The following is a 26,281-nucleotide window of genomic DNA, read 5'->3' as shown; positions in this document are numbered from 1 at the left end:
ATGTCGTTTGGAGTCCAGGGAGTCAGCATGGGGACCCCGACAGCTTTCCCATGCCCCAGGCTCCTGGGCCTTTCTGAGGGACCCCTCTGGACTTTGGACATTAACAAGGTTCATATTTGGAAGGTGCTTTGAGGGGGCTTATAAGTATTTGGAGTTTACTTTTTAAACTATTTGTACTGGAAAAGTAACGTGTGCACGAGGGAACAACCCAAATACAGAAGAATATTAAAATCTCCAAGCCCCCAGCCCCCTCCCTTGCTACTGTATCCCAAAGTCAGCTCTGCCGGCCCACCCAACCGTGGGTGCCTCTGCCCAGGGTAGGGTTGGAGGTTTGAGGGTTTCGGATGAACCGCCTCCTCTCAGGTCCTTGGACGCGAGCTGTACCCATCTGCTCAGTGTGGACCCAGGACTACTGCCCACAGGCCTGGTGCTGCCTGGGCACCCAGACCCACCTCCAGGGTCGCCCTCGGCCCTCCTGATGACTCTCAGACTCGCATCTGTCCCAAAGGCTGCACCAAAGATTCTCCAGTGGAAAATCAAATTTTTGATAACAAAAGTGTTTTGAAATAATCACGCACGTGGTGAAAAATTCAAACAGGAGCAAACCCCTTTCCCATCTGAGACCGCTGCACCCTCTCCAGTTACGAGCCTCCCAGCTGCTTCCTGAGCTCTCTGCGAGTACGGACACGCGTGCCACCCACAACAACTGTTTAAAAGAATCAGACGTGTGAAGGATTCTGTTCAAATTACTTCTGCTCTCTGCTTTTATCACTTCACTGTGGGTCCGGGCGCGGGCTTTCTGGCAGCTCCGCGGACGCTGCCTTCGTCCGGCCGCACAGGCCCCGCGGTCAGGGTCCCGCATGCGGGGTACCGGGGGTAGAACCAGCGCGTGACCGGGGTCCGCGGTGCCGCCAACGCCCCGGGTTTGCGCAGAGGCCCCTGCAGTCCCTGCCTGGCCCAGTCCGAGCCTCCCGGGCAGGCCCCCAGTCGGGCGATTTGCAGGAACTTTCCCGAGCGCTCCCGCGAGGAGACGCCGCAGGGCCCCCTTGCAAAGTTCCTTTAGTTTGAAGGACGCGAATCGCAGCGAGAGAACCTGCGGAAGGCGAATATGTGGGGCGCGCAGACGGGGAAACTGAGTCCCGCGAGAGGGCGGGTCTGTGCACTGCCCCGCCCGCGCCCCACGAGCTCCGCCGTGCCCGGGCGCGCCCGCCCTGCCCCCGCCGCGGGCGGTCCCGGTCCAGTCGTCCGCCCTCCCGCCATCCGGTCGGCCCCCCTCCCGGGCGCCGTGCCCGTCCCCAAGGCGGCTCGTCACCGCTGCGAGGCCAATGGGCTGGGCCGCGCGGCCGCGCGCACTCGCACCCGCTGCCCCCGAGGCCCTCCCGCACTTTCCCCGGCGCCGCTCTCCGGCCCTCGCCCTGTCAGCCGCCACGGCCGCCGCCGCCGCCAGAGTCGCCATGCAGATCCCGCGCGCCGCGCTGCTCCCACTGCTGCTACTGCTGCTGCTGGCGGCGCCCGCCTCGGCGCAGCTGTCCCGGGCCGGCCGCTCGGCGCCTTTGGCCACCGGGTGCCCCGAGCGCTGCGAGCCGGCGCGCTGCCCGCCGCAGCCGGAGCACTGCGAGGGCGGCCGGGCCCGGGACGCGTGCGGCTGCTGCGAGGTGTGCGGCGCGCCGGAGGGCGCCGCGTGCGGCCTGCAGGAGGGCCCGTGCGGCGAGGGGCTGCAGTGCGTGGTGCCCTTCGGGGTGCCAGCCTCGGCCACGGTGCGGCGACGCGCGCAGGCTGGGCTCTGTGTGTGCGCCAGCAACGAACCGGTGTGCGGCAGCGACGCCAACACCTACGCCAACCTGTGCCAGCTGCGCGCCGCCAGCCGCCGCTCCGAGAGGCTGCACCGGCCGCCGGTCATCGTCTTGCAGCGCGGCGCCTGTGGCCAAGGTACTCTGCCGCGCTCCTGGGCAGCACCCCATTCTCTCCATCCCAGCTCGGACCTGCTTCTGCGGGACTGGTGGGCAGACCGAGGGGCAGTGAAGCGTTGCGGGGTGGCCAGGGCAACTCTCGGGGACAGGCAGGTGGGCCCCGGGGTGGCGGCTTTCCGCGGGCTGCCTCGGAAACGAGCTTCGCGCCCAGCCCGGGGCCGGTTCTGCGCCCAGACGATGCCGGTGCGCCGGGCCTGCACTCTGGGGCTCGAGACGCCTGGCGACCTGCCGCGGAGCGCCCTGAGGGCAGCCACACAGCGCGGGGAGCCGAGGACAAATAAGAGGAGTGGGGGCATAAAGGGAGGAGAGAAGTTCAGGACTAGGAACTGGAGCCTTGCAGAGCGGCTTCAGGACCACAAGAAGTCATTTCTGTTGCTTTTTCTATTTGCTTCCTCCGTCCCCTTTAAAATGCATTACTTTGATCACGGGACCGCTCCGTGAAAACTGTATGTAACTCTTTTGGAAAGGAAGAGTGTTTGCCGGCCCCCGCCGGAGTTTCCCCAAAAAGTCTACCCCGGGCAGGGAACGGTTTGGCATCGCACTCGTTTCGGCGGCGTTGCTGCCTGTGTTGCTGCTGCCTGTGTTGCTTTCCTCGTTTTGAGCCAGCCCTACAAAAATGAAAGTGGCTCCTTTTGAATAAGCTGAATCGGGCTTTGGATCACGAAATCTGCAGAGGCGTAGAAGGGACCGGGCTAGTAATGAGGAAGGAGCCTACCCCTCCCTCCTGCCGCACACAGAACCTGTTCGGCAGGGGAGATGGTGGTGATGGGGGCAGCAGTGGAGTGGAGCAATGTCTAACTCTCTCGCGGGACCTTCCGGAGAGATGCTTCCCATCTTCAGGCAGAGGCCATGTGGAAGAATAATATCGAGTTCAGCGGCGGCCAGTCCCGCGGTGTAGAACCAGACAGCGGGGCTTGGCAGTGCGCTTAGGCGCAGCCATGCGGCTGCTGCCCGACCCCAGCGCTGCCTCCTCAACTCGGGCAGTGCCAGGAGAGGGGCATAGGAGAGCACAGTGCAGAGGGACTGGTCTAGATTTTACTTTATAGGAATATGGTTCAGTATGACCAACTAGGACTTGGCATAGTTTGGCTTACATGGACCGGAAGGTGCCAGAGCCGAATTGGGTGAAATTCGAGATTGTGTATTTCACTAACGCAGGAGCACAGCCCTCGGGAAACTCAGCCTAGTTAGGCAGTAGAGAGTTGTCCCGGAGACAAGTGATCCCGCAGACTAGAGAATGGGCATGATGATAGCACACGCCTATTGAGCACTCAGTCTGTGTGCCGGGTGTGTTACCTCTGTGACCTCATTTGGTCTCACGAGGAGGGAGTTTCTCCTCTCTCTCTCTCTCTCTCTCTCTCTTTTTTTCTTCTTAAGAGACAGGGTCTCCCTCTGTCGCCCAGGCTGGAGTATAGTGGTGTGATCATGGCTCACTGCAGCCTCCCACCCCTGGACTCAATGATTCTCCTGCTTCAGCCTCCCAAGTGGCTGGGGCTACAGGCGGATGCCACCACACCCAGCTTCTCATTCCTGTTTTACAGATAGCGGAACTAAGGTTGAAAAACTTGCCCAAGGTCACTCAGCTGGAGTTTAAACCCAGATAGCCTCATTCAGAGGAGTCAGGCCAGCACTTAACTCCAAGGGTGTGGGAGAGGGGTCAGGTGCTGTAAATTTCCGGGTGGGTTGGACGTGCATCCCCCTCAGAGCCGGGAACAGCATACACAAAGCCTAAGACTTGTTTGGAGGTGAATAGATCAGTGTGGCTGGGGGATGTTTGGGGAGGGCAGCAGGAGTGAGCCAGGCTGGTGGCCCAGAGTCCCAGGGCTGAAGAGGCTGGCTGTGCCCCGGGCCCTGAGTGCAGATGTTCTTGAACTGGGGCAACCCAAAGCCTAGTGTAGTGTAGGGCTGACCTAGCAGTGGTGTGCGGAATGCATCCAGGGTGGAGAGTTTAGACTACTGCAATAATCTGGGTGTGAGGCAACAACATTGAAAAAGCATGTTTTTGTCCAAAACAAGCCAGCTGTTACTGGTCTCGCTGTTTGTGGTCTCATTGCACGGGGTCCTGAGTTGCTGGCACCATGCGAGTCACCTAATTTATTGCTAGTGAGGCAAGTTGCTTAACAAGCTTTGGAGTTGGCTGAGTCCCTGTGTGGAGGAAAACAGGTCCCCCATTGGCCATCAGGCTCACGGCGGGCCCCGGTGTACCAGTGAGGGGACAGCCACAGAGGGATAAGCATGGTGGCTTTGAAAGGAGGGAGAGACAGAGTGGGTACAATGCTGTTTTTATCCCTCCCTCCTTCTTTTGCAAATATTTGTTGAGCTCCGTAGGGTGTCTGACACCGTTTGCATGTTTGTCTGGCACACCAGAGGCACTTGGTACGAGTGGATTAGTGAATGAATAAATGAATGAATGAAGACAAATGGGAGGTGCTTTCGATACACAGCCATTCTGTTTTTCCTTAGTGGAAGGCACTGCTTTGCTGCGCCCCCTCTCTGGATCTCACTCTCCACCCTTGACTTTCCGGAGGTGTTTCCGAGGACAGGCGCCTGGGAGCCAGCAGACTTCATTCAGTCCAAGCCAGGCTCCAGGACTCAGCAGCTGGTGCCTACGGGCAGGTCACTTGACGTCACTGTTAAATGAGGTGAATTGGCTGCCTGCTCTGGCTCGAAGATTGGCGGGAGAGCTACTTTAGCTGCAATGGACATGAGCCTTTTCAAGGGGTGCCACTTGACTAGAGGCCTGAAGTTGGAGCAAGGCACACACAGATCTGAAGACAGAGCTCTCGAGGCAGGAGCGGGTGCTGTGATTTCAAATATTACAAGGAGGCTTTGTCTGGGGCAGAGCATGCGAGGGGATGAGAGGTAGAAATGTCATCAGATCAGGGGTCTCCAGGCAGGTGACCAGTACTTTGGGTCATGGTAGATCTTTGGATAGAGGAACGTGTCACCATTCAAGGGAAGGTACTTTCATTTGTAAGCTGTTTAATGAATAGACCTCAGAGAACATCTCTGCTCACCGCTCTGGAAATGAAGGCAAATCATCTATTTCAGAAGTCAATGCACTGGCGGGGTTTGGATGGCAAAGTATACAATTCAACTAGAGAACAAAGATCTGTCATCTCCAGCTCTGCTGGTCAGATGATTACAAAAAAGAAAGGGATTGAAATACTAATAGGATACAAATAATGAGGGCTAACATATATGTTGTGCTTATTCTGTGCTGGGTGCATACTAACTCATTTGATCCTCCTGACAGTCCTGTGAGTGAGTGCTGTAGTCTTCCCTGGGTTACAGCTGGGCAACTAAGTCACAGAGCAGTACCTTGCTCAGGACTGCTGGTCCCACACAACTGGATCCAGAGTCTCGTTCATAACCAGCATGCCGTGCCGTTGACAGAGCAACAGAGATTATAAACCACCCCCAGCTAAGCCCCAGCTAATAGCTGAAATCAACAGAGCTCCAGATGGCTGTGGCCTTGAGATGAAACAGGACAGATCACAGCCCTCACTCAGCAGGCTCAGGTTGACAGGGTTGCCTCCAGTTGCCATCAGTGCAGCCCTCACTAAAGAAAAGCAAAAAGAACCGAGGGACTGTAGGAAAGCTGTTTCCACGCCAGAGATCCAGACAGCAAACTGCTCTTGAAGAGAGAAAGCCCTTCCGGATTCCCCCATGTCCCAAAAGACCAGCCACGATTCCAGACCTCTGCTAAAACACGGACAAGAAGCCAGGATCAAGACCTGAAACAGACTTCCCAAACAGCAGAAGCCTCATCCATTTCTCCTCCTAGTACATCCTCCAGGAAAGGCCACCCGACTCCTGACAGGAGCCCAGACAAGCTTGGAGGTCTGCAAGCTGCAGGGGTGCCCAGAAACTCCGCCTCTGGTGGTTTTTAGTATTGCCTGCTCCTGGTCTCACCCCAGAGCCTCTGAAGGCAGAGGCTGTACGTACATACCTGGTGAAGAACCAAGGGCTTAGACGGTTGCTTTACTTCTTGGAGGCCTGGATGGTTTGTAAAATTTATTTATTTATTAATTTTTTTTTTTGAGACAGAGTCTTGCTCTGTCGCCCAGGCTGGAGTGCAGTGGCGCGATCTCGGCTCACTGCAAGCTCTGAGACCTCGCGAGTTCACGCCATTCTCCTGCCTCAGCCTCCCAAGTAGCTGGGACTGCAGGCACCCGCCACCATGCCTGGCTAATTTTTTTTTGTATTTTTTAGTAGATACGAGGTTTCACTGTGTTAGCCAGGATGGTCTTGATCTCCTGACCTCGTGATCCGCCTGCCTTGGCCTCCCAAAGTGCTGGGATTACAGGTGTGAGCCACTGCGCCGGCCCAAAATGTACTTTATTTAGGTGATTCTTTCATGGGAGCCTCAAACAAGCAATCATTGTTAGCTGAGTGCTGACCCTGTGCTGAGCTCTGGGGAGACAGGGTTGAATAAAACAAAGTCACTGTCCACAGGGAACTTACATTCAATACATTCAGTGCAATCACTGCTTCCCCAGGTTGCATTTTTCCATTGTTAGAGTGGGCGGTTTGCTAGAGAGTCATTTCCACTGTTGGCAATTCAAATACACCTTTTGTCACTTAAAAAACAAGTGTGCCGGGACCTGAGCTTCATCTTAGGGTAGGATGGGTGGAAACAGTTGTGAGTCTCCAGTTTTTAGTCACCCGAAACTTGGAAACTTGGAATTCTTTTGAGCAGTTTATGAGGCTCTGCCTGCTCTGGTCAGCTGCCTTCTTTTATTGCTCTGTTGGTTTTGCTAAAGAGTTAAAATATTAAGGTTTCGTGAAATTAGGACGTTAACAAGCTCAAAAACCAAGTGTCTGAGTTACTTCATTCCACTGAGAGAGCTGTAAATGGGTTGCATTGGAACTTAAAATAACTGCATTGAGTAAGCGATGGTGGCGGGCACCATGAGCTAACTGTGGTCAGAAGCCTGACAGCCTCTGCTTTGGGGCTGGATTCTCCGTTTGGAGCTGTGTGATCCTGGACGAGTTTCATGCCTTGGATTCAGAAATCAGACTTTCCATGAGCTTATATTTCAAGTGAATAAATAGCTCTGGTCAGGCTTAGTTTGAAGAAGAAGTGAGCTTGGCAGTGGGTGAGGGTTCCTCGGAAGGCCAGCTGGGGTGGAGGGGCTGAGGACAAGCGGCTCTGGCCCTTCCCGGGTTGTTACCTGATCAGGTAACGGCTCCCTCGACCTCTTGCAGCCTCGGCAGTAAGGGGATTGGGCCAGTTGATCTCTGAGGCTCCTTTTAACTGGAATGGTCTGTGATTCTTGTAAGAAAACAAGTCTCTGAGGAGGTTGTGGTCGCCTCATTCCTAATTTAAAGGTTGGGAAGGCTTCCTTAAGAGCTACTTCTTTTTCCTAAATTATTGACGGTTAAAGCCAAGGCTGGCATCGAATGGATGTGATCCATCTTGAGCCTGGTTGCTTTGTGTTTCAGCTTTGTACTGGCTGCTGAAAGTCCCCAGGAGATCACAGGGGTGACATGTTCATCCCCAAGAGATGAGCTTCCAAGAGCCTCAAACCTCTTGCTCCTTCCCTGGAGCCTCAAGGCCTTTGGGTAGTCGGAAGTGAGATACCTTTGTGTCATTTCATCTTTTCCATCTCCACCTTCTCTGCCATTGAAAAAAAAAAAAAGGAAAGAAAAATCCTATTAATAGAGAAACCGAGAAGTGTAGCCATTCTGAATGTGTTTCCAAAAGGCTCCTGGAAGTGGCATGGAAGTTGGAGTGATTCAGCACTACTTGGTGACGTGTGCCTAGAACCATAGGGGGATATTAGCCAGGACAACACGCCTCAGGACAGAAGTAAGTGGCTGTGAAGAGGCATGTCCGTCACTGCTGGAAAGGCGCAGAGTTCAGCTTTTGGAGTCAATGCTGAGAGTTCCACTTCTAAATTCATTCAGAGCATTTATTTAACACCTACTGTGTGCTTCGAAGTGTACCAGGTACGGGGACTCAGAGGTAAGGACTAGTGGCCCCTGATCTCAAGGTACTGGTGGTAGATAGTGTGATGCTCAGCTTAAGGGCTGGGCCTCTGAAGTCGGATTACCACTTTCTGAATGTGTGGCTTTTCTTGAGTGACTTCATCTCTAAGTCTCAGTTTCCCCATCAGTAAGATAATAGAAGTAATAGCAGATACATACATAGCTCTTAGGGCATTGCAGAATGGAAGGACCTCCTTATATGAAACGCAAAGCACTGTGCCTGATGCATTGCTAGAACTCAGGCAATATTAGCATGTTGTCATTATCATTATCATCATCATCATCTTCAAGACACTGACAAAGGAGTCAGCTGTATGGGAAGAGTGCTGAGACGCTCTTGTCTCCCTGGGGATGAGGTGGGTGGGTGGGTTAGGAAACCTTCACAGAGAAGGAGGGTGATGTGAGACTTGTGTCTGGGAGCTGACTCGGAATTTGCCATCTACTATGTTGGAAAAGGTTCTCTGGGCAGAGGTATCCAAAGTTGCCTTGACTATCACCCTCTGAGGTCCCAGTTGTTGCCTATATCATGTGACCAGTGTGTGGCTTCTCTTGAATTAAGAGCTGCATGTCTGGACTGCCTGGGATTTTACAGATGTCATCTCGTTAACTCTTCCTGGAGCTTGTGACACCCAGAAGATGGCAGTTTATAGAAGCCCTGGGACCTTCTTGAATGATGCTTGGTTTGGTTTCCATGCTCTGGGAATTCCTCACAAGGAAAGATTTGTCACATCTTAAGGAAGGAAAAAAAGGCAAATTTGGGAGTCCATGGATACCCTATTATTTTAGATTCCAGGACAAATTGTCGAATAAGCACATTTCATAAAAACAATCCTCCGCAGCATCCCGTGACAGCAGCTGGTCCCTCGCCACAGGATAATTATGTCTCCTTGTGCACACAAAAGTCTCCGAGGGCATATTGTTGTGGCTGGAGTTTCTGATAATTTCCAAATTGAACAACCTCAGTCCTAATGAGTCAGAAGCTTGTGCAATATTTTCAAACCTCAGGAACATCTTTTTCATTAGTTGTGCAATAAAGATGGTAGGCCTATCTCTGTGATGAGCTGTTTTTTTTTTCTCAAAGTTTGATGAGATTCGCTGTAGAATTCCTTCTCACATAGTCTTGGGCAAGATTTTACTCGATCTTCCAACACATGAGTCATATCATATCCTGTGACTAAGAAGAGCTGTCTCTTTGGTGCCAGTTTTGTAAGCACAGTCACCACTTGGTGGAGACGGATGGACACAGTTGGGATTGCCCAGGCAGATGGGCAGTCTTGCCAAGCAGACATAGGGGAGGGAAGGCTCAATGTTCAGCGGTCACATCTGCTTTTCTGTGGCAGAGTGAGCTATACAGGAATATTGTATTCTCCAGGACAGTTAGGGCAGTGGGAAATGTCACCAAACAGAACAGTGACCCAAAGAGCTGCTGCCACTGGGTGCTCTGTGGGAGCTGGGCACTGTGCTCTTTGTGTTATGGGCCTTGCTTTGTTCTTAACTTGTAGCCACCCAGAGAGGTAGGGCATTAGCCTTGCTTCCTAGCTGAGACTACAGAAGAGGCTCCTAGAGGTTAGCTGTAATTTGTCCAAGGCCAGCCAGTGCAAGGAGGCAGAGCCAGGATTTGAGCCCATGTCTGTCTCACTCCCAAACTATTCTTCAGATTTCTTTAAGTCAAGTGTTATTTAGAAATGTTTTGTTTATTCGTCAAATATTTGGTGGATGTTTCCAGCTATCTTTCGGTTATTAATTTCTAGTTTAATTCCATTGTGGGCTGAGAACATATTTTGTATGATTTCTATTCTATTACATTTGTTAGGGGGTATTTTCTGGTCTAGAATGTGATCTGTCTTGGTGAGTGTTCCCTGTGTGCTTGAGAAGAATGTGTGTTCTGTCGTTGTTGGATGGAGTGTTCTATAAATGTCACTTAGGTCTAGTGGATTGATAGTGCCATTCAGGTCAACTGTATCCTTCCTGATTTTCTGCCTCCTGATCTATCAGTTCCTGAAAGAGAAGTGCTGACGTCTCCTGAGTCTATTCTGAAACACTGGATTGCGGTCTCCATGATGAACCACTAGAGTTAGAAAACCTGAGTCCTAGCCCCATTTGGGCCTTTGGGATGACTCCCTTCCACCTCAGTTTCCTCAACTACAACAGGAGGACGATGATGCTTCCCAGGAGACATCAACAGGATACTGTGACATAAGGGATATGAAGGAGCTTTGTCAACTCCTAAAGTTTCAACGCTAGGAATCCTAAAGCATTGAAGTCCAATGATATAAGGAATATGAAGGAGCTCTGTCAACTCCTAAAGCTTCAGTACTGGGAATCCTAAAGCACTGAAGTCCAATGATATAAGGAATATGAAGGAGCTTTGTCAATGCCTAAAACTTCAGTGCTTCAGGAGTCCTAAAGCATTGAAGCTTTAAGAGATTAGGACCTCTAGTTGACAATTCCAGACTCTTCCAGGACTCCTGATAGAGCCAACACCAAGAATAGTGAAGCCGGAAGGATGCAAATAGTAATATGTCTCCTGGGTGTCAAAGTGTGGGTCTCCTCTGGGCATGTTCTCTTGTCCTACTGAGACATGATAGCTCTTGGCCAAAGTGACTGAACTTGACCCTCTGTTTCAGGAAGGCCAAATGCAGGGTTCACCACTGTCATGTCCAAGGGCAGATGCTTTGGTCCAGAACATCAGCATCCCAGTCATTACACCAAGCAAGCTGCAATCTCTGCCTGCACCGTGGAGAGCACACGCTCCTCCCAGGGTGGCCTGCATCCTGTATCCTGCATCCTGTGTTCTTCTCAGGCCGACTTTCTGTTTAATGTTTGCTGGTCAGGAAATGGCCTGAGCTGAGGTTTCTCAGATCCCAGCCTGACCTTTCTCCACCAGCATTTTTGGCTCTGAAAAATATAGCCCAGTGTGGTTTAGCCCCACTGGATGAAACCCAATAGGGAAAGTCTGATAATAGCAGAGGAGACGTAGGAGGAAGGGTGAGGATTTGAGAGCATCTGGGATGGACCATGTGTGTGGATATTGTTCTGTCTGTGGGATTGTGTGACACTTCTCATTTACAGTCTGTTCCCTTGGAAGTCCCATCATTGGCCAAACATATAGTCCTTCTGTCCTCTGAAAAGTATCATTCTGCTCCTACCTTTGACAACCATCTCTGACCACATCAACTCCCTGTTTTCATGCATCTTGTGGATGAGGACACCACCTTACCTGTAAGGACACTGGTGGCTTCCCAAAGCCACCAACTGACTTGTAGAGAAGACAGAATCCCAGAGTATGAAACCTGAGGGTGAAGGGTCCTGGCAGGTCCTAGAGCCCAACCCTTCACTTCACAGGTGGGGAAACTGAGGGAGCCAATGGGAACATGACTCTCACAAGCCACACAGCTCATCTGTAGGGGCCAGTGTGGAGTCTGTTTATCTTGAGACCCAGGGCTGAGTCTTTGAGCCCTCCCCATCTCAGCCACATCCTCCTGTTGGAGCAGTTAGGTGTTTGGGAGAGGCCATGGTCCATACTCATGGTATTCCTGTAAAGCTGGAGAAACAGGCCTTGCTCCCTTAGTCTCTCTAATCAAAATGAGGTTGCAGAAAACCCTTCTCCCTACTTCTCCCTAAAATAATTTCCTTGGGTTAGAAGATGACTAAAAAGCTATTCATCTGATGACTGATGTCTCCCTTCAAGAGTTATAAGCACATATAAATGCCTTTGAATGGTAATTATAATAATTTTGCTGAAGGGAAAATATCAGTATAAATATCATGGTGGACTCACTGATGAATGAGGACTGAAATGCTTTCATGTCTTTTCAGCTGTGGTTAGATTTTCTTTGAGCAGAGTATACAAGTTTTTCCTCTCCTAGCATAAAGACTTTTTTTTGTATCTTTTCTCTCTACTGTTTAGACATGACAGAAAATGCATTTATACATTTGATGACATATTGTACTATCTCGGTTCTTTAATATTATAAATGTAATTTAATTCTATGAAAAATTAAGAAAAGAAGATTCATATTTCACCATTACCATCTCTCCAGAAATACTATTATTATTATTATTATTATTTTGAGACAGAGTCTTGCTCTGTTGCCCAGGCTGGAGTCAGGGGCACGATCTTGGCTCACTGAAACCTCTACCTCCCAGGTTCAAGCAGTTCTCATGCTTCAGCCTCCTCAGTAGCTGGGATTACAGGCCCGCACCACCACACCCAGCTACCTTTTATATTTTTAAGTAGAGACAGTTTTGCCATGTTGGCCAGGCTGGTCTCGAACACCTGGCCTCAAGTGATTGGCCTGCTTCGGCCTCCCAAAGTATGGGAATTACAGGCATGAGCTACTATGCCTGGCCTAATTCCATCATTTCTGTCCCAAGTGTTGCCACCATTTGGTTAACTGTTCCCCTGTCCACATCCATTTAGGTCAAGGTTGCGATGTTAAACAATCCTGAGATGGACATTTTCATGTTTATGGCTATTTCTGTATCTAGGGTCATTCTCTTAGGAGAGGTACTAAGAAGTACAGAAACTGGAAAGAAGGATATGGAATTTTTATGGTTCTGGTATAAATTGCCAAATTATTTTCCAGAAAGGTTGTAGCCATATTTGTTGACATCAGCTCTAGAATTTCAACCTCGTAAGTCACTGAAAGAAATTATCCCAAAAGCAGTCCTTCAGGAATAATGGAAGAAGATGGTGCCGAACCCAGCCATTCTGCTCACTGTTAGATTACTTTTTTGGTCTTACAGGTTACTTTCATTCTCAGGTTGATTGCTCTTAACAGTTGAGCAATGTTTGGGGTAGAATAATGAGCACTTTTCCAATTTGGTTCTACCTGGTTGAGTTGTGATCACAGGCAGTCTCACCTGGGAGGGGCTTGGGTGGTTGTCAGCTTGTCCTTCCAACACTCGCGTCTCAGGCGAGCAGCCTGGGACCAGTGAGGCGACCTGAGGGCTGGAGGTCACAAACTAGGAGGTAACAGAGAACCCGGGTCTCAGGAAGCCCAGTCCAGGGCTCGCTGCAGTAAGCCTCTCGGATGCCAGCTCTGTCCAGGATGCGGGAGGAGGCCAGACTGATTTGGTCTGTTTTGAAAAGTGATGAAAATATTTATTCAAATGTTTTGTACACATAGGCAGAAGTATAACAGAAGCTGCATATACAAAATCATTTTCTAGTAGTCACATTAAAAAAGTAAAAAGAAACAAAGAACATTATTTTTCTTTTTAAAACAGCTTTATCGAGAGATAATTTACATACTATAAAATTTACCCCAAGTGTACAATTTGCTGTTCTTATGTATTCACAGTCATGCACCTATCACTACCAACTCCAGAACACTTTCATCACCCTAGAAAGAAACCCCATATCCATTAGTAGCCACCACGTACTTCTCCTCTGTCCAGCCCTAGGCAACCACCGGTTCATTTTCTGTTTCTATGAATTGGCTTATTCTGGACATTTCATATAAATGGAATCAAACAATACGTAACTGGCTTCTGTGTCTTAGCATAATGTTTTCAAGGTTGTCCACGTTGTAGCAGGGATCATTATTTCATTCCATTTTATGATTAAAAATACGTCTTTTTATGGATACAGGGAGACCAGACTTCTATTTTATCTCCCCTCCCTGATGGGGAATCCTAATTTCAGCCCGGAAGGTCACTGTGAAAGTCTAAACGCACAGGTGATACTGACTGGTTCCATTGGAAGAAACTGTAGCACCTGACTCAGGAAGCCAGCATTAAAACCAAGAATATTCTATACGGATGGGGATTACGCACTGAAAGGAAAACATGAGGAAATGCACTTTTCAGATTTATTAGATCACAGAACTTCTTTGGAGCTGGAAAGGATTTCGGAAACCGTCTTGCCTACCCCCTCGTCTTACCACTGAGGTAACTGAGGCCCAGGAAGGGGAAGTGGCTTGTTTTGGGTCCGGGACCACTTTTCATTTCTTATTTGAGCCAAAGCTTCCTTCTGGTGTCTGTCTCTGTTTCACAAGTTCCCATTGCATGGGTGCTGGGTATTGCTTGAAAGGACTGGCCTCTTCCTTGATACAGGGGCTCGTTCACTGTCACCTCCTTCCCTCACATCTCTTGTGCCCCTCTGCAGCCGCAGGCCCTCCTCCTGCACCAGGGGGGCAGACTCAACCCGGGTGGGCACTGCCTCCTAGTCTGCGGCCAGAGGCTGGGAGGCTGGGGAGACTGAACAGCCCCGGCAGCTCCAGACATAACAACCTATGTTGAGGAGTCGGTGCAGGAAGCGAACCCAGCTGAGAAATCTGCGAAGGTCAGGACCGGAGCCAGACGCTTATCAAGAGGAAAGTTAATGGTGTTTTTGTGAACTGAGCAGTCAGCTGTTTCCCTGAAGATAATAATAGACACATCATGTTGGGCATTCAGGAGGCATCTAAAAAAAAATTGTGCAGTGGAATTGATTGGAAGCTTTTCCCTAATACATAAAATAGGCCAGAAAAGACTATCAAATGTAACAGCACCGATCAAACCCAAGCACTCACCATAGATCCAAGCAAGGACTGAAAAACACGAATTTTTTTTTTTTTTCCGCCAGTGAGTCTGAAAAGTGATTTTCAATGCCAGGCGCCTTTAAACACAGACAACATAAACAACAACATAGTTGTTCTGGAGAAGGCATCTTTTCCCAGTAAAGCCAAAGATGCAGATCTAGGCTGTGCTTGTGACTGACAGCACAGAGAGGGGTTCACAGCCAGCTGGCCAAGTGCCCCCCGAAAGCGCATTTCGAATCTGCTCTATTTGAGAGAGACTGTCTTAGCCTTGTTTGGGAAAGTCTTCCTCCTTCACTTCACCTGCCACAGACTTTTCCAGGCACCATCTGCTGTAGTCTTGGCCCAGTCCCTGCAACAGTTACTGCTGAAGGCACCCGGGACATGCAAGACGGGGGAGCAGCCTGAGGTCTGGCATCCGGCAAGCTTTTCCCACTTGGAGCCGTCTGGGAGACTGTCCCGGAAAGAGAAGGGCTGCCAACACTTGGAAGTGCCAATGTGGACTGAAAGTTGAGGACAGGCTCCCGGCTCCCCCACCTCTTCCTCCTTGATTCATTAAAAGGAAAGAAAGAAGCCACACGAAACTCTCCTGAATTTCATTTATTTCTATACAAAAGACAGAGCGTGGTCATTCATCATTCAAATTTTAACCTTTTTAGACAAATAATAATTCCTGCTTGTGAATTCAGTGTATTTTAACAAGAATAGGTCTGAGGGCCATTGGCCATGGGAGACACCGAAGGCTGGCTTTCCTTAGATTTGCAGACAGTGGCCCTGATGGTGCATAGGGTTTCAGGTTTCCTTTAGACCTCAGCTGGCTGCCTGTGCCACCACTTAGCAATGCCATTGTCTTTCCTGTGCATTTTCTCTGCAGAGTTCGAGGAAATCCAGTCGCGCAGGCCCCTCTGCCCCCATGTCCCCGGCGCCCTGGAATGTGCAGTACCAGCAGCAGCGATTAGAATGGGGGTCTGGTTTCCCGGAATGTGCAAGGTCTCACTTCTGTTTCTGCTGCCTCCATGCCCCAGACCAGTGCTGGGCCGGGCTCTGGGCTGCAGCCATGGCTGACAAGTTTCCTTGGAATTTAATGGAGCGGGGCAGACAGCATGCAGCCACTCAAACTGAAAACTTGGGAAAGAAATGTGTGTTTCGGGGCAGCTTTGCTGCATTCGCTGGGCCGTACATGCTTCTTTTTCCTTTCCCCAGGCAACCCCTCTTGCAGACAGGAGGCCCCATCTCCTTTCGCTTCATGCCTCATTGGCCATTAGGAACCTTTTAAAATTGGTTTATCTCCTGACCCTCTGAGAGAACATAGTCCAAGTTCCCTGGAGGAAGAGGAAGCGCTCTGTTTCTCTGCAATTCACGGCTCATTTAAATGCAGCCCACGTGCTGTCTCTCCCCACTCCTCTGCCTGCTCCCCTTGTGCTTCTCATGATCATTCTCAAATTTAGTGAGAAACCTCACAAAGGGAGTTTTTCTTAGGGAAAAGTCATCCTTGGCCTCCTGAACGTGGACCAGCCCCTCTCCCCAGCTGCACAGCATCAGGTTAGTTAACCACCTGCCTCCATCTGGGTCCTGTCTGGACAGGCCTACTCACACCTGCTGCAGGTGTCCGACTTGCCCTCAGGTGCCTGTGGCTGGTTCAGAGGGGTGGAGCCCACATTCCAGTCCTGACAGCTAAAGTTCAGCGGAGAGGACCCTGCATTCAGTGTAAAGATCAATATTCCAGGTCCTCTCTTCCTGCCACCCAGAGACTGGCCGTTTGCAGGCACTCGGTCCCAGTTGCCCTGGGCCTGCAGCCCTTGCATTCTCTCTGCTTTGTCTCTGCTGTTGCACCCCTGCCCCATCACAGATGCAGGTTGGGGGACCTTCCGCTGGGAAGTGAGAGGCTGGGAAGTAAGAGGAGCACTAGAGGGATGGTTGAGCTCGCATCCAGCCTTGACTGCATTCGCTCTCCCCCGCCTCTCTGTAAAGGTGCTGAGCTGTGAGTGGAACCAAGTGGATGAGAGTGGCCCCGGGCACCTGCCGATAAGTATCCCGGTGTGTCATTTTCTCCTGGGAGTCCCATCTGGATTTGGTTCTGGATTTATTTATTCAGCAAGTAGCCTCTTTGTAGTTACTTTTAATCTAGCCATGCTCAGGGCTGAAGGGGATGCCAAAGAAATATACGATGAGCCCCTCAGGCAGCATAAAGGTGAAGATGAGGCCTCCAGCATGTACCCCCCAACATATACCCCAGGAAATTCTGGGTGTGACTGGATTTTGGACCTACCAAAAGCTGCTGGTGCCTGGAGGATGGGGCCCCGAGGCTGGACCTCACTCCTGCTGGGTTACTGGGCTGGGAAAGTACTGATGGCATCTGAGGAGTGTGTCCCAGACTTCACTGAGCCATTCCCAAAGATTGTTTCAAGTTCTCCTGACCCCGCACTGGAGGCCTGCGGTGCTGGCCTTCTTTATTTACAGTTTCTGACTGGTGTCTAGCAGCCTTGCCAGAGAGAGTGGCAGTGTGTCTGCAGGCGACCAGGAGAAATGTCCCAGGCTTTAGGGCAGGACTGAGCATATAGCGGTGGGGGCCCAGCAGGCAGTCTCCTGGACAGTTACTTCTCCTTGTCCTTACATGGTCGGGAGGTTGCTGCCTGGCTTTTCAAGCGAGGATGGAACGTGCTATCCATGGGCCTTAATTTCCAACTTCTGCATGATGCATTTTGTGCTCTTGCCTTTGAAAAAACGTTTTTATTTTCTTGTCACTGATGCCCAAACCCACATGGCAGAAGGAAGGGAGGCTGGGACAGGGGAGGCGATGAGCTGCCGCTGACGGACCTGCCCAGTTTCTTAGCTCATCCCGGCCTCCATCCTGGTGAGCAGACACTGGCCCAATCCAGCCATATTTTTGGCTGAGTTTCTGTCTTCACATCTCATCCTTTCCCCGGGATCCTGGCAATTGTTGGTACTGGGTTGTATTCTTATTTGTAATCTTTAAAGTAGGAGTACCTTTGCTGGTATTTAAAGTGGAGGAAATCAGGTGAAGAGTCACAAGTGATTTGCAAGCTGGGAGAGACATTAGAATGTAAATGTGAGGAAGCGTCAGCATGAGGGGCTTGCCTGGGCTGCACAGCTTGCCTTGCCTGGAGCATGCACTGTTCTGGCATTGCAGGGAGGATGGCTACCTTGCCTCCCTGCAGGTGGGGGACTGTGTCAGCCCCTGCAGACTGCTCCTGGGCTCCTGGGTTTGACCAGATTAAGGCAGCATCTCCAGTAGCACCGGAGCAGCTCCTGAGACGCTTTTCTGTGCTAAATCTGGATTTTGGGTATTAAATCAAATGAATTTGTAATGCAGTCATACATTGCCCTGTGTTCAGAAGGGTGCTGCACCTGTTTCAATGCTCTGCTATTGCTCCCTTGGGAGTCTTAATAATTTTTGAACAAAGGGCCCCACATACTCATTTCGCACTGGGCACTGCATATTATGTAGCTAGTCTTGAATCTAGGACAGTGCATTAAAATGCCATTGATTGGATCAATCTGCTCTTACAACTGATTTGAATTTTGGGAACATGCTGTTCCCTGTGAATAAAGGAGGATTCATTTCTTTTCCCTCGAATACACTGCGTTCTGTTTTCCAAATTAGCTCTACTTATCAACTCTGCTGAGAAATTGGAAGGCGGGATTGTTCTGGCTGGAAGGGAAGGTTAGATTGTTAATCCTGCGTCCTGGCCCTGATCTCACAAAGTGTGAAGCATGTTCCCACAATGATGTGGGCTGCAGGGGGCTGGAGGCTGGCTGAGAAGGTGGGGACCAAGGAGGGAGGCCAGCCTGGGAGCCAGACAGATGGGGTCAGGCTCTCGCTTTTGCCACTCGCCAGCTCTGAGGCTTTGGGCAACATGATTTAATTCTCTGATCCTTGTTTTTTTCATCTTTCTGTAGACTGGTGATAAGATGCACCCTGTAGGCTTGCAGGAAAAATTAGAGATAACATTTGTGCCTATTATTGGGCTTGACATATAGTAGATGCTATACAATAAATAGGTCCTGTTATTCTTATTGATAATATTATTTTATTGTCAACATTGAAGGTTGGGTGGGATTTGACTAGCTGCGGGGGAGGAGAATGAGATCATCCAGGCCGGAAGGAAAAGAGGCATGAATGCAGGGGGATGGGGTGAAGCACTTTGGAGGTGTGGGGAGAGGTCTGCAGGGTGGGAGTGTGCATTAAGGAGTTCTGGGGAGAGTGGAGGCATCAGTGCCACATGGCAAATGAGAGGGAATCGTGGGCTCGAGGAGATGGAGATGGCTGTGGGGATCCGGCAGGAAGTTTATGTGCCCCAAAGTGGCATTGTCAGTTAGGGGGAGACACTGAAGACAGAGGTGAGGCCTGCCTGAATTAGCGCAGAGTGGCATTTTTGGAAGCTTCAGAAGCTTGAGAAGAGCCACTTGGAGGTGTTGAAATGTACCTGGGAGGGATGTGGGGACCTGGCTCTGGTCTGAGAGCTGGGAGACGGTAACCCAGGTGGCCTTGGCCTTGAAGATGGGGCATGATATTTAGTGCTTTATGTGCAGTCTCACCTAGGACTCCCAAGCCCTGTGGAGTAGGTGATATTAGCTCCATGTTACAGAAAGGGAGACTGAGGCTCAAGCAGGGACAGGCACGGTCTGAAGTCACACAGCTGTAAGGGGCAGAAGTGGGCATGGAGGCATTAACTTAGAGCCGAAAGGTGTGACTTTCCTTAGGGTGGCTGGCCCCACGGGGAATGTGTGTGGGTTGGAGTACAATTTGGTGTTCCCACCCATCCCAGATGCTCTGCGTTTATGAACCCAAGTTTCCACATCAGGGCAGGCGAGGGCAGGAAGCTCTACAGGGAGAAGGGACAAGGGACAGAGCCAAGAATGGGGGCAGGGCCCCAGGGTCCCGTGCAGGGACAATGAAGGGAGTTGGCACACGTGGGTTAGCTGCTGGACAGTGTGGGGAGAGAGCTGGCCTGGGAGTCTAATGGGAATGTCAGGGAAAGCTGCCTTGGTCCCCTAAAGTGAAGCCCCCATGCTGGCCACGGAGTGTTGGTGACTGAGGGTCCCTGCTAGCTGTCTGGCCAAGGCATTGTGTCCTATAGGTGTAGCTCTGGTGTCCTGCTGGCATGGCGTGAGTGCCCCTCATGCTGAGAGCCAGCCCTGTGCTCTGGAGGGAGGTGGTGGGAGGAGGAGGGACAGTAGGAAATTGCCACCTGAGCAGGAATTGGCACCTTCTCCCACTGGCAGGTCCAGGTTTTATGGAATCTGAAACTTGTACAATTCAGGATACTCTCTTCAAGAAAAAAAAAAAAAACCCTTAAATTATGAATATAACATTAGGGATGAAACTATTATTTATATAGATTGAAAAGAGAAAATGCCCAAAATGACAAACTTCAGAAAATATACCAATACTGCAAACATCACAAAATCCAGAAAAACAAGATTAAAAAAAGCTAACTGCTGAACACTCCTTCATCTTGAAAATGTCCCTGTCTCCTCCTCTATTTTTTGGCTGTGAACTCTGCTCACCTTTTCACATTACAATGCTTTTGTAATATTTCCTAAAGAGAAAATAGAATAATTTATTATTACTTTTATTATTTTTTGGATTATTGTTATGATCAAGTCAATATTTTTCTGCTACCCACACACTCACTGTCTTCTGTACAACCTCTGGCCTGCACCAGGGGAACCAGCAGGGTGAGCAGTAGGGTGTCCCTGGAGACCACACATATAGCAGGATAGACACAGCAATTTAACTAGACACAGAAGGGACTTCAAAGCACACAAATGTATCTCATTTAACCCAAACAAAATGATTATCCAGTTTTACTTTTCCCTTAGCCTCTTCCCCCAAATGCCGGCAGCCACCCTGATGGGATAGATGTGTGACAGAGGGCAGGAGACCGTGGCCTCAACCAGCTGCAGCTTCACTCTTTCAATTCTACATACTCTCTACAAGCCGTGATGATAGCACTTTGCTAGGGCCCCTCACAGGGCAGATGGAGGGCTCCATGCTGAAGCTTTGTGGATGTTTGCTGTCTATCCACTTCTGCTCCTTGTGCCTATGCAGGGATTCAGGCCCAACCACTGCAGAGAGCCCAAGAGCATCAGGCTCCCAAACTGTCATGGTTGGTGGCACCTTTAGTAGTTGATACAGTTTGGTTGTGTCCTCACCCAAATCTCATCTTGAATTCCTACATGTTGTGGGAGGGACCTGGTGGGAGGTAATTGAATCATGGGGGCAGGTCTTTCCTGCACTGTTCTCATGATAGTGAATAAGTCTCCCAAGATCTGATGGCTTTGTAAAGGAGAGTTTCCCTGCACAAGCTCTCTCTGCCTTCTGCCATCCATGTAAGATGTGACTTGCTCCTCCTTGCCTTCTGTCATGATTGTGAGGCTTCCCCAGCCACGTGGAACTGTAAGTCCAATTAAACCTCTTTCTTTTGTAAATTGCCCAGTCTCAGGTATGTCTTTATCAGCAGTGTGAAAATGGACGAATACAGTAGTGCAGTCATTTCTTCATGGTCCTCAGTAAGGCCAAAAAATACCCAACAGTTCCGTTGATCAATCAGTGAGGTCCAAACAATTTGATAAGTATTTGTGTCCCTACAACACAGTGGTCATTAAAAAAAGACATTTTAATTTCATTATTCAATAAGCATGATTACTTATGAATGGGATGTGTGCACCTGTTGGGTGTCACATGACCTTTCAAATCTTGGAATCAGTTTGGACACCACCATCCCCATTTCCAGTTCAACACTGATTTTTGTGTGGTACATTCTTTTTGTCACAGTGACTGCCAGAAATCCAACTTCATATGGACTCATGAAAAGAGATGTAGCGTGATCTGATTTCAAAACTATGATTGATCTAGAGTTAGTTTACAAGGTGTCTAACAGTGATCCCGTATCACTGTATTTCCCCAGAAAACCTGAAATATCGATGAATTTTCTGTGGTATTCTGGGGTCCCTTGGGGCAGACTATGAGAACCATGGCATTAGAACCATAAGGACACGATTCTGGCTTCTTCCTGCCTCAGGTCTAGTCTTTACCTGGCATTTTTGCCTTAAAGATGAAAGCAGCATACATTTTGATGTATCTAAAGCACATATTCGGCCAGGCATGGTGGCTGACACCTGTAGTCCCAGCATTTTGGGTGAGTCGGGCAGATCACAAGGTCGGAAGTTCGAGACCAGCCTGACCAACATGGTGAAACCCCATCTCTACTGAAAATACAGAAAATAGCTGGGTGTGATGGTGGGTGTCTGTAATCCCAGCTGCTGAGGAGGCTGAGGCAGGAGAATCACTTGAACCCAGGAGGCAGAGGTTGCAGTGAGCCGAGATTGCACCACTGCACTCCAGCCTGGGGGACACAGCCAGATTCTGCCTCAAAAAAAAAAAGCACATATTCCACTTTGTGCTTATTCTTTTGAGAGAAACACAGATAAAAGTCTATCCTTTAATTCATACTCCCCATACTGTGATTTTCATTTTTACTGCAACAAATTGTGTTAAGTGTGATAATGAATGTCAAACACTTAATGCCTTGCTCTTTTCAGTAACATGAAATATTGGAGAATAATGACTGAAGCTTACCTGCACTGCGTATGTCTCTTTTCTTCCTCCTTGAAGGAAGTTGTTGAAAGTTGTTAAGAAGTATTATGTGTAAAACTCTAGGGATGATGTGCTTTAAGGAAGCAACATTTATGAAGTTGTGTGCTTGACTAGTAGTTTATAAAGAGGGAAGACGAATCATTTATTATATTGGGATTGAATCCTGGCAATTTTTAAACTATAAAGTTACAGGAAATGTTGGCTACTCTTAATGGACCATTTATTGTGTTAAATATCAGCAATGATAAATATTTACTAGGTAAGTGGAAAGATCCATCTCTATAAGTTGTTGTAACTTACCATTTTACGAATCTTAGTTACTCAGTTTTTCTGTTTAAAAATGAAATCATGTAGCACTGTATAAGTCATTCAGTTTTTTCTTTTGGAGAATTACTCTGGATGGTCTAGGCTCTGTGTTCTCCACATATATTTTAGAAATAGTTTGTGAATTTCTACAAAAAATCCTGCTCGGAATTTTCACTGGGAGTATGCTTAATCTATGGGTCAATTTGTGAGAAATTGATAGCTTAACAATAGCGAATCTTCTGATCCACAAGTGTGGTATTTCTCTCCATTTATTTAGGTCTTCTTTATTTTGATAGCATTTTGTAGCTTTCGGTGTACAGATCTTGCAAATATCTTGTTAAATATTTCCCTAATTATTCGATATTTATTTTTGATGCTGTTATAGTTATATTTTAAAAATTTTGATTCCAATTATTGCTAATACATAGAAATGCAATTATTTATTGACCTGTTATCCTGTGACATTGACAAACGCAGTCATATATTCGTAGATTTCTAGAATTTTTCTACATAGACTATCATATATATCATCTGCAAATAAAGACAGTTTTACATTTTCCTTTCCAATCTCGATGCCTTTTCTTTCTTTCTCATGCCTCATTGTGTGGTCCATTACTGAACGGCAGCCAGTTCCAGCTTTCTGTTCAATAAAGGAGCAGTTGAAAGGGCCAGGCCTTGACCTTGCTGGAGGCTTCCCATCCTCATTGCCTTCTGCTTCCTCAGTTCTGGCTTAACAGAACAGTGTGGGGAGGAGGCATGATCCTTACCTACTAGGGCGTTACAATGGCCTTCTTCAGGTTGGTTGATTCATCAGGTTTAAGCGCTCACCTGGGCTGCAGTCAGGCTAGATTATCTGCTGACCTTGCCCTGTCTCCTTTCTGTAGTGGGGTACCCTTGTAAGCTAGGGAGAAGAGATACAGGTGAAGGCCGGAAAAACCAGCCTGCCACACAGCTTCCCTGGATCATACCTTCGCAGTGATATGACGACACTGTTAGGAGGAGCGGAGGTGGCTGAGTGGGTCTCCAGACACCTCCCTTTACCTCTCTGCTGTGCCACTGATGTGTGACGTGCTTGCACCTATACAGAGCTGCCACTGAGCAGCACCGTGGCCAGTCCTGTGGATTTTCTTCTTTCTAAATTGTATGCCATGGCTTGATCAAACATTTCATATACAGTAGATCATGAAATCAGCATAGAAAACACATTGAGGTAGATGGTGTTACCACATTTTATGGATGAGGGGCTAACACTTGGAGAAGTGAGGTAACACGTCCAAGGCCACACAGCTAGTGAGCACCATGCTGAGGGTCACACTCTGGTCCATCTGAGGCCAGAGACTGTGCACAGCCTTCTCCTCATGCTGAGTGGCCTGGACGCCCCCACCCTCTTTCCCCTGAACCCCTTGGAGAGTGGGCAGTGGCAGAACCAACCTGGGCCCATCTATGGGGATTCTCCATTGGGATTGACCCGTCTGGAAGGAAGACAGTTGACCCACAGTTAAGATCACAGCAGATGGGCCAGCCAGGGTTTCTGTAGAACATCAGGCAGTGGCCACTCCATCTAGTTTCATGGATGAGCCTTTTTAATAGAACAGGAATCTAACACTGAACCAAGCTGCTTTTAGACACACTTTTATTCCTCACTCTGAAATGGCATTTGGACAAGCCAAATATTTCTTCTTCTTTCAGTTGACATTTTGTCCATCTTTGAACAGTTAGCTGATGTTTCTTCTGTTTAGTTATTTCTGTTCTATTTTCCTGTTGCCACTGGTCCACCCAGGGATGGTAAGAATGGAAGTCAATGGTTGCTTTTTCATCTGGGATGCGTCACGAAGGCTCAGTCAGGCTTGTCATATGGTCTGTGCTCCCACTGCTCCTTCTTTCTGTTTCCTCATCTACAGAATTTGGAGAGTCCTGGACCTGATCTCAAATTTCACATGTTCTTTATCTTCCTGCAGCACGCTGGGGAGAGGGAGAGACAGGGATTCCATCACAGAAGGTTGGAGCTGGAGCAGACTTCACAGCTCATTCTAGAGGCATTTGGTCCATCTTCACAGCTCATTCTAGAGGCATTTGGTCCATCTTCACAGCTCATTCTAGAGGCATTTGGTCCATCTTACAGATGAGGAAATGGAGGCTGCCCAGGGGACTGAGGCTGGAACTGGGCCTTCCCGTGGCCAGGCCAGATCCTCCTTGGTCTCCCTTGTTGCTTTCCTGGTGGGCAGACCCTGGAGCCACTTTCTGTGACTGTGTGAGAAGGCGACTGCCCAGCAAAATCCATCTTCAATCCATCTTCATTTTTGCCTCTGGCGTGGGCAGATTCTCCCATACCTAATTCGGGAAGCCAGAAAGAGGAAGTCAGTTAATGATCCTTAGTGGGAAGGTGCTAGTAATGGTCCTTCTCGTGAGTTTCTGAAACACCACGCTGTCTCTGTGTTGCTGGCCCGGCCGGAGTTAAACCTCTTCTTGGCCTTTCCCCAGGAAGCTGGTCTGAGGAAGCCCAGATGCGTTTGTTTACAGCTGTCTCTGGTGACGTTCGCCAGGCTCTGTGTTCAGAAGGAACATTTCCATTCCCTTATTTACACCTCCCACTGGAGTGCTCGAGGAGACACACCAATTATTTCCAACTACCTAGAAACCTGGGAGGGTAGCAGATCTGTAGGGGGCCGGTGTTGAAGCGAGAAGCTGTAAATCTGGTGACACTGTGGGCTTGGGAGGGCTTGCCCGGATCTACCTGTTACTTATACTCTCTATTAAGAAATTTTAGTGTCCATGGAGAAGTTATTTAAAGTCTGCGAGCCTCAGTTTCCCCATATATAATATGGGAAGGATACCTGATTTTCCTGTTCCACAGGAAGGTAGAAAAAATTAAATTAAGGCAACTGATGAAAGGGTTTTGAAAGCAAAAATAATAATATGATACTGTCCTGAATTTGTTAAATTATTCCTCCTAGTAGTTGCGGATCTTTTTCTGTACCTTAGAAAACCATGCTATGTAAAAAGAGATGATTCCAATCTTTAAATAAAGCAGCTCAGAGGTCAGGGGCCAGGACAGAAGGGGGCCCTTTGTTCACAGATGCGCTTTTACTTCTGAGAAAGCAAGCGTGGGAGAGGCAGGTGGTCCTCCAGATGTCCCTGTGCCCCATGGTGTCAAGTTGGGTTACTATGGCCCCTTGTGACCCAGCGTGGTAGGGATGTGGGAGCCAGTGGGTATGAAACTGTGATGGGTCACAAGAGGGCTGGGACGTCTCATAGCTTCTACTTACAGCCTAGAGCCTGGGGAAGGGCTGCCACCTTAGTGGTAAGAGAGGCATGTATGTGAGTGTGTGTGTGTGTGTGTGCGCATTTGTATGTATATATGTGTGACTCTGTGTGTATGTGCACATCTGTGAGTATATGAATTGTGTGGAAGTGTGTATAGGTGTTTATGTGACAGTCTGTGTATGAGTGTGGGTGTATGTGTGTGGGTGTGTTTATGTGTGTACGTGTGTGGGTGTGTATGCATAGTGTGTATGTGTGAGTTTGTGTGTGTGTGCCTGTGCATCTCTGTGTGTATATGCATGTGTGTTAGGGGCAGGCACACAGGCCTGTTGGTAAATGAGACACAAAATACCTACAAAATACAAAATATGAGACAGGAAATACAAGCCACAGTTATTCATTTTTCAACGCAACAGACATAAGATTACCATGTGAAATTGCTCTGAAAGTTTCCAAAAGCTTCCTGTCAATTCGTAGCGAGCAGCTAACAAAAGAGTGCGGGTCCCTGGAGCCTGCTTGTGCAGCATTGAGCTATTCCAAGGGGGAAGAATGGGGTGCATGGCTCTTAGCTGCAGACCAGCCTGGAAGCCCTCCAGCCTGCT

At 49.0% G+C, this 26,281-nt stretch overlaps 1 protein-coding gene across 1 annotated transcript in view; it reads left to right on the top strand.

The window, feature by feature from the left end:
• Window positions 1-1,350: 1,350 nt before the first annotated feature.
• Window positions 1,351-26,281, top strand: part of LOC105469893 (HtrA serine peptidase 1) — a 52,578-nt gene continuing 27,647 nt past the window's right edge. Inside the window, exon 1 of the mRNA XM_011721479.3 lies at window positions 1,351-1,929. Within this exon, the coding sequence (XP_011719781.2) occupies window positions 1,455-1,929 (475 nt within the window). The 5' untranslated portion in view covers window positions 1,351-1,454. The remainder of the gene's footprint in view (window positions 1,930-26,281) is intronic.

This window comes from Macaca nemestrina, chromosome 9 (assembly GCF_043159975.1).
Source record: "Macaca nemestrina isolate mMacNem1 chromosome 9, mMacNem.hap1, whole genome shotgun sequence".
Lineage (NCBI taxonomy): Eukaryota > Metazoa > Chordata > Mammalia > Primates > Cercopithecidae > Macaca > Macaca nemestrina.
Note: the sequence above shows the minus strand (reverse complement) of the source record. Positions and strands in the feature narration are given on the sequence as shown.